Genomic DNA, 12,344 nt, shown 5'->3' on the forward strand with positions numbered 1-12,344 from the left:
TGAAGATGGCATCCGAAGACATAAATATTTGTTTTCGGAAAGGGAAAATAAGGCTCCAGGTAGCAAGACACCAAGCTAAATATTTATTTAGCTAATATTTATTGAGAATTTCATGTTCTAAATACTTTACTACGTACATCATCTCATTGACTACAATCCCGTGAGGTAGCACAGAAGAAGCCAGTCACGTGTTCCACAAGGTCAAACTGTGCCTCCAGAAGCACTTAGCTTTCGCACCTTACCCACCTCCCCCGAAGCAACTACAGAGTTGTTCTGAGGATTCCCTTCCCTCACCCTGGATTTCTGAAGAAACCTCCTACATTAGGCAATTTTATTATTTTCCGTATTTCCATAAAGGCAATTTGCCTCCAACTTTCAGAGCTTTATAAGCTCATTCAGGCAAATAAATTCATGGGTCAGAGGAAGTTTCTTTCTCAAAGTAATCCCGACACTTTTGAATCTAGATGTCTGATTGTTCTCCGCCTCTACGGCAGAGAGGCTCTCGCTGGAGGCAAGAGTAATGACGCCACCCGCTGTTTCCCTGCAGAGAGGCTTCTGCCCTCACCTGGAGAGTGTACTTTCGAACAAGATGAGTGTGCATTTACCCAGGAGAGAAGAGACCGGAGCAGCTGGTACAGGAGGAGGGGAGAGACGCCCACCTCCTACACGGGACCTAAGGGAGATCACACTACTGGGGTAGGTGAGTTACACCACATGGTGCTGTTTGCTGAGGAAGCCTGATCTAGCATTCCAGGGGCCATTTCCTGCATTTTGAAAGGTGCAAAATGTGCAAATGTACGTCCTGTGTCTAGGAGGAAGGACACGTGCGATTCTACACACCTGGGATAGATCATTAAATATGTGCCCTGAAGATCCTTCTTTCTGTTTGTACTCTGCTTCCGTATCTTGCGCCGAGAGGATTTAAATGGGCTTACAAAGATGCACACAGAAATAATGTAATTAGAAGTGGGTTTATTTTTATTTTTATTTTTATTTTTTTTGAAGTGGGTTTAAAAATACAAGAGAGAGGGACAGTGAAGGAAAAAAAAATGTCATGATCTAAGCTGGAGCCAGGACTGAGGCCTCATATGGAAAATGTGCTGGTGGACAAGGGAGGAAACATTAACAGGCGAGTTTGACTCTAATTTTCTAGCAGCTGAAACAAAGATGAAAAACCTGATTCACCGTGTCCTTAGGATAAAGAAGTGAAGCACTCCACCAAGGGGTGTAGGAAATAAGGGGGTGCCTTTTCTGTAGAAAATATATGAAGTACAATATAATAGACTAAACGTTGATTTATTATCACCATGTGCAGCACCTGTAAACAATGTCAGTGGTAAAATACTCCATGCAGAATAGAACTTTCTCACAGACACTCTTCATTTCGCTTGGCGTATCCATTGGATGGATGCACTGTTTGGTCCAGAGAAGCGGAACTACCCCTCATAGTGAGGTCAAAGAGATATTTCCTCAAGGGTCTTAACAGAGAAGCCATTATGACAGTAAATACAAAGGTGAGGGGCACCTGGGTGGCTCAGTCAGTTGAGCATTGGATTCTTATTTCAGTTTAGGTCATGATCTCGGGTCATGGGATGGAGCCCCAGGTCGGGCTCCACACTCAGCAGGGAGTCTGCTTCTCTCTCTCTCCCTCTGGCCTTCCCCCGCTCATGAGCTCTCTCTCTCTAAAATAAATATATAAATCTTTAAAAATAAATAAATACATACATACATATATACATACAAGGGTGAGTTAGCTACTGCTATTTCCTATGGCCTACGTTAAGATAAGCCTATGGAATAACTCCAGAGAGTTATTGATTTGGCCAAACTTGGTGGGCTGCCATCAGGAACAGCTTTATTCTTTCTTTGGATGCTCTCTCCAAACGTATCCTAAAGCATCCTCCCTTCCCCGTCCCTTGGCAGATCCCATAGCTTCCCAGTCCTGTTGAGGTATTAGGGCAGTTATCTATTTATGTGTGTAACAAAATCCAATCCAAATCAAATCTTCAGTCTCTCATTCAATTGAATCACCTCTCTTTCCCTCCATTTGGGCCTCATAGTTTGGGGATGATAAAAGGGAAGAAAGTTCTTTCCGTTTTTTTGTTTTATTTCCTTCTCTGCCCCTCATTTTCTGATCTTTAATCAGGATAAGTGGGAGAGAGATTGAAAGAAAAGAACTTTTAAAATACTTGGTGCTATTTCAGATTCTCTCTTGGCTGTTGAATATCCTCTGTTATAACAGATATCTGAATACTGGCTCTTTGGGGAACCACTGCACCTTACAATTTCTGACAATGTGCTTTCTGGCTAATCTCCCATGACCACCTCCTCTTCCCTTAGCGCTTGCTCAACAAGGTACAACCCACATAGATTTTTTTGCTTGGGTTCCAGCTGGTAGTTTTGGCTTGGGTCCCTTCAAGAGCTCTTAGTTCCAGCCACCTTCCCAGTGAGTGTCCGTTTGGCCTCAGATACTAATGCACTCTTGCCTGGCTAAGAAGAGGATGTGCAGGTTGGTCCTACCACTGACCGTCCTTTCTGTCCTACTGCTTTAGCTGGGCTGATTCTGGGACAGTGTTGCTTCAATAAGACAAGATGTTGAAGAGATTCATCATTGGTCCAGTAGAACAGATACCCACTTCCAGCACTGAGTAAAGATTCTGAGGGGGCTGTAAGAATATGTGAGGCTATCATTAGAAGACCAGGAGGTTAAAAAGATAATCCAAACCTGTATGTTAACACTGTTTTGGTTGGGAATAGTTCATTGCCCTTTGTAGCAGACAAAAATCCACTTAGGGCTAGCTTTAGGAACAACTTGATGCAGAGGATAAAACTGTGTGATCAGGAGCCAGTTTTCTCTCCTTGTCCACCTCTCTGCTCCAGTTTTACTTGGTTGGCTCCAACCCTAGACAGGCTATCCTCTCATGGTAGCAAGACTGCTGTAGCAGCTGCAGGGCTTTCAACACTAAATCAAGTGGAAAGAGATAACTCAAACAAAAACACAAAAAGTGAGTCTCATTGGCTCTGATTGACAATGTCTTAAGGGCAAGGTACTGCCAACCTTGTTTTTGAATCCTCATAGGGCTTTCTCTTGTACCTTGTATACTACAGACGTTCAAAAATGCCTTTAGAATGAATAAATGAATCTATAAGCCCTCCCTGACACATATAAATAACTAGCCATTTATTTAGCAAAACCCCTAGAAGACAGGATAGTGGGGAGGTATCTTTTTATTAGAAGAGGAGTAGAGAAAGGTCAAGAACGAATCAGCTTGAGTTAGAGTCCATTGTAGTCACGATGTTGTATTTATGTGCATTTTTCTTGGGTGGGAGGAGGGTTGATAGTTGTCTTCCATTTCTCAGAGACACTGAGAAGGCTAGTGGTAGCAGATCTGAGAAGAGGTACTCTCAAAGAGAGCTATGCTGTGGTGGATTGCCACAGGGGAATTTTCAGGGCAACAGGCCGTGGAATGTCTTGGACATGGAAGAGAGGGCAAAGCAAAAATATTAAGCAATGGAGGGAAAGGGTCTTTGTTTTTTGTTTGTTTGTTTGTTCTTTTACCTTTTTTTTAAATTTAATTTTATTGTGTTATGTTAGTCACCATACAATCATCATTTGTTTTTGATGTGGTGATCTACGATCCATTGTTTTCATATAACACCCAGTGCTCCATGCAGTATGTGCCCTCCTTAATACCCATCACCGGGCTACCCAATCCCCCCTCCCGCCTCCCCTCTAAAACCCTGTTTGTTTCTCAGAGTCCATAGTCTCTTATGGTTCATCTCTCCCTCCAATTCCCCCCCCCCATTTTTCCCTTCCTTCTCCTAATGTCCTCCATGCTATTCCTTATGTTCCACAAATAAGTGAAACCATATGATAATTGACTTTCTCTGCTTGACTTATTTCACTTAGCATAATCTCCTCCAGTCCCATCCATGTTGATGTAAAAGTTGGGTATTCATCCTTTCTGATGGCTGAGTACTATTCCATTGTATATATGGACCACATCAAGATAAAAAGCTTCTGCACAGCAAAGGAAACAGTCAACAAAACAAAGAGGCAACCCACAGAATGGGAGAAGATATTTGCAAATGACACTACAGATAAAGGGCTGGTATCCAAGATCTATAAAGAACTTCTCAAACTCAACACCCAAAAAACAAATAATCAAGTCAAAAAAATGGGCAGAAGACATAGACACTTCTCCAAAGAAGACCTACAAATGGCTAACAGACACATGAAAAAATGTTCATCATCATTAGCCATCAGGGAAATCCAAATCAAAACCACATTGAGATACCACCTTACACCAGTTAGAATGGCAAAAATGGACAGGGAAAGAAACAACAAATGTTGGAGAGGTTGTGGAGAAAGGGGAACCCTCTTACACTGTTGGTGGGAATGCAAGTTGGTACAGCCACTTTGGAAAACAGTGTGGAGGTGCCTCAAAAATTTAAAAATAGACCTACCCTATGACCCAGCAATTGCACTACTGGGTATTTACCCCAAAGACACATGAAGTGAAAAGAAGGGCCAATGCACCCCAATATTTATAGCAGCAATGTCCACAATAGCCAAACTGTGGAAAGAGCCGAGATGCCCTTCAACAGATGAATGGATAAAGGGAAAGTGTCTTTGAAAAGGGTAAGGATGGTCACCAGGCTCATACCCTACTCACTAGGTATGAAACCGTGAGAAAGTTATGTAAAATCTCTCAGTTTCATTTGTGTCATCTCGAAAATGAGAATAATTATAGCTCCTTACCTATCTACCTGATTTATAGGCTGGTTGAGTTTAAAAATTGAGGGGTTTGGGACTACACTGCTGCTAAGGTTCAAATCTCAGTTCCACCTTTGAACTTCTCTAAATCTCATATCCTTATCTATATGTGAAATAATTAGTACCTACCTCATAGATTGTGGTGACATTTATGTATGTATCATTTATGTATGGGAGGATATCTAAAACATACTTAGGATATGACCTGGTATATAATAAATCCTCAATTAATGCTCTATTATTCACTCATTCCTTCACTCAACAAATATTCATTGAGTGTCTACTTTGTGCCAAGTCCAGTTTAGGTACTTGGGAAACACAGATGAACAAAACAGACAAAGCAATCATTTGCCCTCGTAGGCCTTCTATTCTAGTAGGTAGGGACAGACAACAAAGACTACACTTAACTATAAATTGTATAGTATGTTAAAAAGTAATATACTTTTATATATAAAAGTATATAAAAGTTTGGACATTGGGAGGAGGATGTGAGTGGAGTTAGCTTATCTAAATAGGAGAGTCACAACAGAGCTCCTTGAGAAGGTAACCTGGAAAGAGTTGGGGTAGCTATCCTAGTGTGTATCTGGGAAGAAGTGTTCCAAGTAGAGTGAGCAGCCAGTGGGAAGCCCCTTAAGTGAAAGAATGCCCGGTGTGTCCCACAAATAGCAATGAGATCAGAGAAATAATCATAGGCCAGGCCCTGGCCTTCTCATTAGTTAGAAAGACGTTGGATTTTACTTTACCTGAAATGGGAGGATGCTGGAGAATGTTGAGCTTAGTAAGAAAGTGGCCTGGCCTGGTTTTAAGAGGATCTCTGTGGCTGCTTTGTTGAGAAATGACTAGAAATGGAAATGGGCAAGAGCGAAATCAGAGAGCCCAGTTAGGATAAGGCGAGGCATCCAGGTGACCGAGGATGATGGTGAATTTACAGTGAGGGTGGATTTACCAGTGACAGTGGATTGGACCAGGTGGTAAGAGGGGTGAAATTCTGGATATATTTTGAAAGTGGAGCCAACAGAATCTCTTGATAGATTAACTATGGGTAAAAGAGAAAGAGAGGAATCAAGGATGATTTCAATGATTTTGACCTGAGCAACTGGAATATGAGTTGTCGACAACTAAATAGAAAAGATGGAGTGGAGAGGTTTGCTGGGAAGATCAGGAGCTCAGTTTTAAGTATGTCAGATTTGAGATTCTTAATGGCTATTCAAGGGGAGGTGTCGAGTGGACGGTCAGGGGTTCAGGAAAGATGGCTGAGCTGGAAGTTGTTGACATATGGATGATATTTAAAACCATATGACTCGGTGAGATCTCCAAGGGAGCCCTTGTAGACCCAAAAGTGGACCAAGGGATAAGCCTTGGAGCACTCCAAAGTTCAGAGGTCGGAAGAGGAAGAACCAGCAAAGGAGACTGAGGAGAGTGGCCAGTAACTCTGATGACATTGTATGGAAGTCGCTCTCACAGTGCTTATGGGAAGCAGGGACTCAACAAAGATGTCTCTGCCCCTCCCTTCCTCGTCTCCATGATCTCTCCTCCCTCGGCTCTCTTTTAACTAGTAACAGTGGCTGTTGCTTCCCCCGCAGTCACTCTCTTGCCAGTCTAGTGGTACCTACCTAATCCATCTATGTGTATATCACTTTTAACTTCCCAACTGGATTATAAATAACCTGAGGGGCAGGTATTTGGACTCAGTATGAGCTTGCTAATGCTGCCTTAATAAAATACCACAAGTACTGCTGGGCAGCTTAATTGAACAACAGAAATTTATTTTCTCACGTTTCAGGAGGCTAGAAGTCCAAGCTCAAGGAGTTGAGAGGGTTTGTTTCATTCTGAGGCTTCTCTGTTGGGCTTGCAGATGCCCTCCTTCCGGCTGTGTCCTCACATGGTTGGCCATGGGTCTGTGTTGTCTGTGTCCTGAGCTCTCGTCATTGGATTAGGACCCACCCGAACAACCCCATTTCAACTTCATTACCTCTTTAAAAGCTCCATCTGCAGACACAGCCACCTTCTGAAGTACCTGCGTTAGGGCTTCAGTGTGTGAGTTTTAGGAGGGCGCGATTCAACACCTAACAGAATCCCTCCCCAGAGTTAGCACAGCGTGCTGAACACTGAAGGAGCAGGGGGAGCATCTTCTGACACAAAATGGCCTTTGTCCTGCCCCTCACATCTTTCTACTAAGATAACATGAGTTTGTTTAATGTGTATACCACATTCTACCCCCTCCCCCTCTATGCAGAGTCTGTGACAACCTAGCAGAAGCACTTTCAGTAGACACTCAACGACTCCTAAGTTTGCTCCTTTATTTACCTTTTGCCCAGTTTATAGGGCCATGCATTAGTTAACTTGGTGTGGTCTTGTTTAAAGAAAATGATATGATAGTGTTTGCTTTGTCTCTGAAAACTGTGAAGGATGTTTCAGCTGGCTGGATGTTCTGCAAAGATTATAATGCAAAAACATCTTAGTGTGCCCAGTATTCACTCCCAGCAAATGCTTTATACGTTAAATGAAATTCTCTGGTGCACAATCAAGAGAATTCTGATTTTTTTCAGCACATTGCTTCTAGGGTCTGCCTTCTTCCAGTCTTTATTTCACCCGTTTCAATGCAAATTTTTAAAAGGTTCTCAAAGCATGTTTCCATTTTCTAACTAAAGAAAATCTTTTACAGGTGAGATCTTTTTATGCCTATGTACAGTAATGCGGATGAGGTAGCAAAGTTTGCTGTGGGTACCTACGTATATAGAATTGGATTGAAGGTGTTTTGGTTTTGTTCTTAAAATTACTTTAACAATTGCTTTCCTAGGGAAATAATGTTAGCTAGTGATCATTTATGGAACATTTACCATGTGTAGGCACTACGCTGGGAACTTTACATCTTGTCTTAGTTTGAGCTGCTATAACAAAAGTACCACAGACTGGATGGCTTAAACAACAAACATTTCTTTCTCTCAGTTCTGGAGGCTGGGAAGTCCAAGATCAAGGCGCCAACAGATTCGGTGTCTGGTGAGAGCCTGCTTCCTGGTTCATAGACGGCCATCTTGTCGCTGTGTCCCCATGTGGCCGAAGGGGCAAGGGCTCTCTCTGGGTTCTCTTTTAAAGGGGTACTAATCCCATTGAAGAGAATTCACCCCTCATGACCTAATCAGCTCCCAAGGGCCCCACCTCCTAATATCATCACATTGGGGGATAGGGTTTCAACATATGAATTTGGGGGGGGACATAGACATTCAGTCTGTAAACACATCCTTACCACGAAGTAAGTGGAAGTAAAGTAAGTGGATGCCTGTTTTTCACATGAGAAAACCAAATCTCAGAGAAGTTAAGTGTTTTTCCAGGACCACACAGTAGTAACAGGTAGAGTAGGGACAGAATCTCAGGAACGCCAGTCTCTAATGGCCATATTCTGTCCACACTGTCTTACCAGAGTTTCCCCGCCTACATGACACTAAGAGACCACAAACGACCTGGAACAGCTGTGACAGCTTATATGTGAAAGGCACAATTCTTCATATAGCAGCATGATCTCACCCTAACACCTTTCAACCAAAGAGGGGTATCTTCTCTTGGAAAGGATATACTCAAACTCACGGTATTTTTAGACCTCTATAGAAATGCATCTAGCAGAAAGTAAATTCTTTTCTGAGCTATTTCTGATGTCAGCGAACCAATGTTATAAATTGAACTCCAGTGCTGTAACCTGCACACCTATTGTGTATCCTAAAGCCTGAAAGGGTGGCTTCTTCTTTCTCTGGAGTCCAATGGCTGGAGCCATATGTAGGCAGATATATTGGCTCTCAGATCACAATATGACAAGTTTCACCCATTCAAAAAGTAAAGCAGAAGCCATAAAGTTCCCTTTAATACATTTATTTGTTCGAGCCACCAGTTTCACAGGCTACACGTCTATAAGATGAAACATCTTAGAACTGGGAGCAGTCATAAATCCAGAAGATCCTGATTTATTCCCCATTTTCTGAGCATCTACTATGCCTTGTGCACCAAATAATTGCCCCCAAATTATAATAAGTAAAATAATAAGGGTTAAGTTCTAGAGGAGATGGAACCACACAGAGAGAAGCAGCTAGCTGTCCTTGGGAGCATCTTGAAGGATGAGTGAGAGTTCACCATGAAGAATGGCAGGACGAGGGAGCATTTCAGAACAAGGGAGTGGCGCGTGCAAAGTATGGAACCACTAAGTATCGTGGCAGCTTCGGGGACCTGTAAATGATTCTACTGGGCTGGTCTATAGGATACTGTCAGGCAGGATTCCCAAGAAAGTGAAGTCCAGGATACAGGTTTGTATACAGGTTGTATTTTTGGAGCTGTGGTCCCAAGGAGCAGGAGTGTGGAGCGAGGGTAGCAAAGCAAGAAAGGAGGGAGAACTCATACAAGGATGCATCATTAACTTGGCCACTGTTGTGTCCAACTGGCTGCTTGATCCTATGGGAATCTGAGAAGCCATGGAGGTTGCCAAGAATATTTTGGAGCTTTGCAAAGCCCCTCCCTGCCCTCCGCCCATGACCATCCCATGACCTAGTTTTTTTCTTTAAAAATTTTTGGTCAGTCTTTTGTTAGCTTCAATTGTTAATATCACCTCAGGCAGTTGCAGTGTTAAACACTTGTTTAACTGGTTGCTTTTGACAAACGCCCTGGAGATAAGGCTGTTCATAGAGTCAGGTCTACCTCAGGCAAATTAAATAAAGAGAAGCCCTGCGAATGGAACGTTCTAGTCTTGGAGACTGCATTCTACCTTTTCACTTTCCATCCTTCAAGCCTATCAATTTACACTTGGAAGAACACACACAAGAAGAAAATAGGAAGAGGAAAGGCATACAAAGCTGTTTAGAGACAACTGCATTAGACGGGCAGTAAATATAGGCCCATTAAATAAAAAGAGAAGCTCACAAAAGCCACATGTCCATATGGACATGCCAGTTTATTGTGTGTTTATTAGATTCAACACATCATCATACATAGCAATTTCAAGGGAGCTGTAGTTCCTGATTCACTATCTGGAGATGCAATAAATCTTTCCAAAATCTACTGGTGTCGTCTAGTGGAAAGACCAATGAACAGTTTTTAAAAGACTTTATTTATTTATTTGAGAGAGAGAGAGTGTGCACACACCAGCAGCAGGGAGGGGCAGAGGGAGAGGGAGAGAGACAAGCGGTCTCCCCCTGAGCAAGGAGCCCGATGCGGGGCTCGATCCCAGGACCCTGAGCCAGAATCAGATGCTTAACTGACGGAGCCACCCAGGCACCCCTGTTATTTTTTATAATAAGTGAAACTTTTATAAAATGTGATGTTCATCTTTGGAATGCTTTCTTAGAATCATTGTTCTGTATCATCATCTGTGCTTTCATAAATAGAATATCGTGGCCTATGACTACAGGTAAAATGACTTAGTCATAACCAGAATGCTTGGTAGACCTTAAAACAATGTTTTCCAAACTACTACTGGGTGACTTAAGTGGTATGTGGATGAATATTTTTTAATTCGATACTCATATCCATGTATAGGAAAAATACCTAACCAGTCCATCAAACCCATTATTTCCCAGATGTATAGCTTTTTTCCTGTTTTCAGGCTAATAAGAAATTTCCTATTTGAATAAATGTATTTACGTAATAAAAATGGCATCTATTTATAGAAGAATATAAGTGGATAATACTGCAGGTTTGTGGACAGACAAAATCAAATCATGAAGTTGGTATTTGTATGACTAAAGTTTGGGAAATATTTCCAATGATTAAGTCAGTCATGTAGTAGGACAAGTCATGCTAGTAAAATAACAACAAAGACCAAAAGAAAAAACCCAAAACTCTTGCTTTTGGCTCCTTCATTAATGAAATTTGTGATTTGGCTCCTTCATTAATGAAATAATACAGGCATTTGTGACAGATGAATCTGGACTCGCATGGAGAAGGGAGCGACTCTGCAGGATTTGTCTTTCCTGACGCAGATGCTACTTATTTACAAGACAGTAAAGACAGGTTTTTAAAGTTCGCAGGATTTTATTGGTTGTTGGAATTTTATTAACATTTATATGCCGCCATGCTCTCAGAATCCTTCTAAACATTAGTTTTAGTTGCCCTGGAGTTTACGGGGATTTTGTGGCCCAGAGATAGTGGGATGAATAAATCAATAGATAACTATCCAGTTTAGTGAGAAAATGCCTTTAATTGTAACATTTCCTAGCTCACTGAGTCTACTGGCCAATAGATTAAAAGTCCTCCAGGCCCACCTCCCCACAACTGCTTTCTAGAAAAGCAGCTATTCATCATTTTCTTAATGATTTCCAGAGAGAGACAGCATCCGTTTCTTTTGTGATATTGTTTAATGTTTCAATAAGTCTTCCATATTTCTGATAATTAAGGGTGAAGTCTTCATTTCTAAGAACACTCCCTCTTGTGTGATAGAAATATCAAGGATGCATTAAAATACCAAATAATGACATGTATTTATAAAATTATGCTGTCTGACAAAAGAAAACCACAATTGTATATGTAATGTGTTATACAGCTGAAATTTATTAGCAGTTGAATTCCGGTCCTTGTCTTTTTTTTTTTTTTTTAAAGATTTTATTTATTAGAGAAGGAGAGAGGGAGAGAGTGCACCAGCAGGGGGAGGGGCAGAGGGAGAGGGAGAAGCGGACTCCCCACTGAGCAGGGATCCTGATGGGGGACTCAATCCCAGGACCCTGGGATCATGACCTGAGCCGAAGGCAGCTGCTTAACCAACTGAGCCACCGACTGAGCCACCCAGCTGCCCCTGGTCCTTGTCTTTTAAGAATTACAGTAGTTGATATCCAGACAAGCAAGAAGGCTACCCAGCTAGTCTGTAACCATCTGAGAAATTAGCTCCAGATTATCAAAATCTCCAGTGTCCTTCAATCCTTCTGTGATTTATCTTATCATACTAGTTTCTGATATTGTCAGATCCTGCTTACACAGAGAAGGCTTTATGGCAAGCTGCTGTTAAAAATTGATGATATATACATAACACAACATTTACCATCTTAATAATTTGCAAGTGTGCGTTTCAGTGGTAGTAAAGTGCATTCACACTGTTGCGCGACCATCACCACTATCCATCTCCAGAAGTCTTTCCATTTCCCCAAACTGAAACTCCATCCCCCTTAAACAATAACTCATTTATGACAAGCTTTAAGAATCATTTAGAAGGTATAGTAAAAAGCAATTTTAGACAGACACATTTAGCTGTGGTTCTGCCCAAAGTCCTGATGTCTTTCTTTTTTTCCCCTGATTATTCAAACTCCTCTTCAGCTTAATGAATGCAGCTTAGCCGTTCAGTTCACATGGTTCATACAGGCCTCTCAAGCTCCTTCCCGGCCCTGCTGAGAGGGGGCAGGCACCAAGACTGAAGGAACAGCTGCTTCACTGTTCCAAATTATGAATATGGTGTGTGTCTCAACACATCACAGTTGCTGCACAAAGAACAGATGGGACCCCAATCTCCCTGTAGACCCATTGGAACCCTGTCTTGAATGTTAAACAATGACCCACAGAGAGAAAGTGACTTCGGTTAATAATCCCTTCCACAGATTGA

General features: G+C 41.9%; 1 protein-coding gene across 2 annotated transcripts in view; it reads left to right on the forward strand.

Annotated features, from left to right (window-relative positions):
• MAMDC2 (MAM domain containing 2) overlaps positions 1-12,344 on the forward strand; it is a 139,540-nt gene that overhangs the window by 117,296 nt on the left and 9,900 nt on the right. Inside the window, exon 11 of one of the 2 annotated variants that reach the window (XM_032427675.1) lies at positions 548-696. In XM_032427675.1, coding sequence (XP_032283566.1) covers positions 548-696 — 149 coding nt within the window. Of the gene's footprint in view, positions 1-547; positions 701-12,344 lie in introns of both variants that reach the window. The other variant, XM_032427674.1, reaches the window with a different exon arrangement.

This window comes from Phoca vitulina, unplaced genomic scaffold (assembly GCF_004348235.1).
Source record: "Phoca vitulina isolate PV1807 unplaced genomic scaffold, GSC_HSeal_1.0 scaffold37, whole genome shotgun sequence".
NCBI classification, from domain to species: Eukaryota; Metazoa; Chordata; class Mammalia; order Carnivora; family Phocidae; genus Phoca; species Phoca vitulina.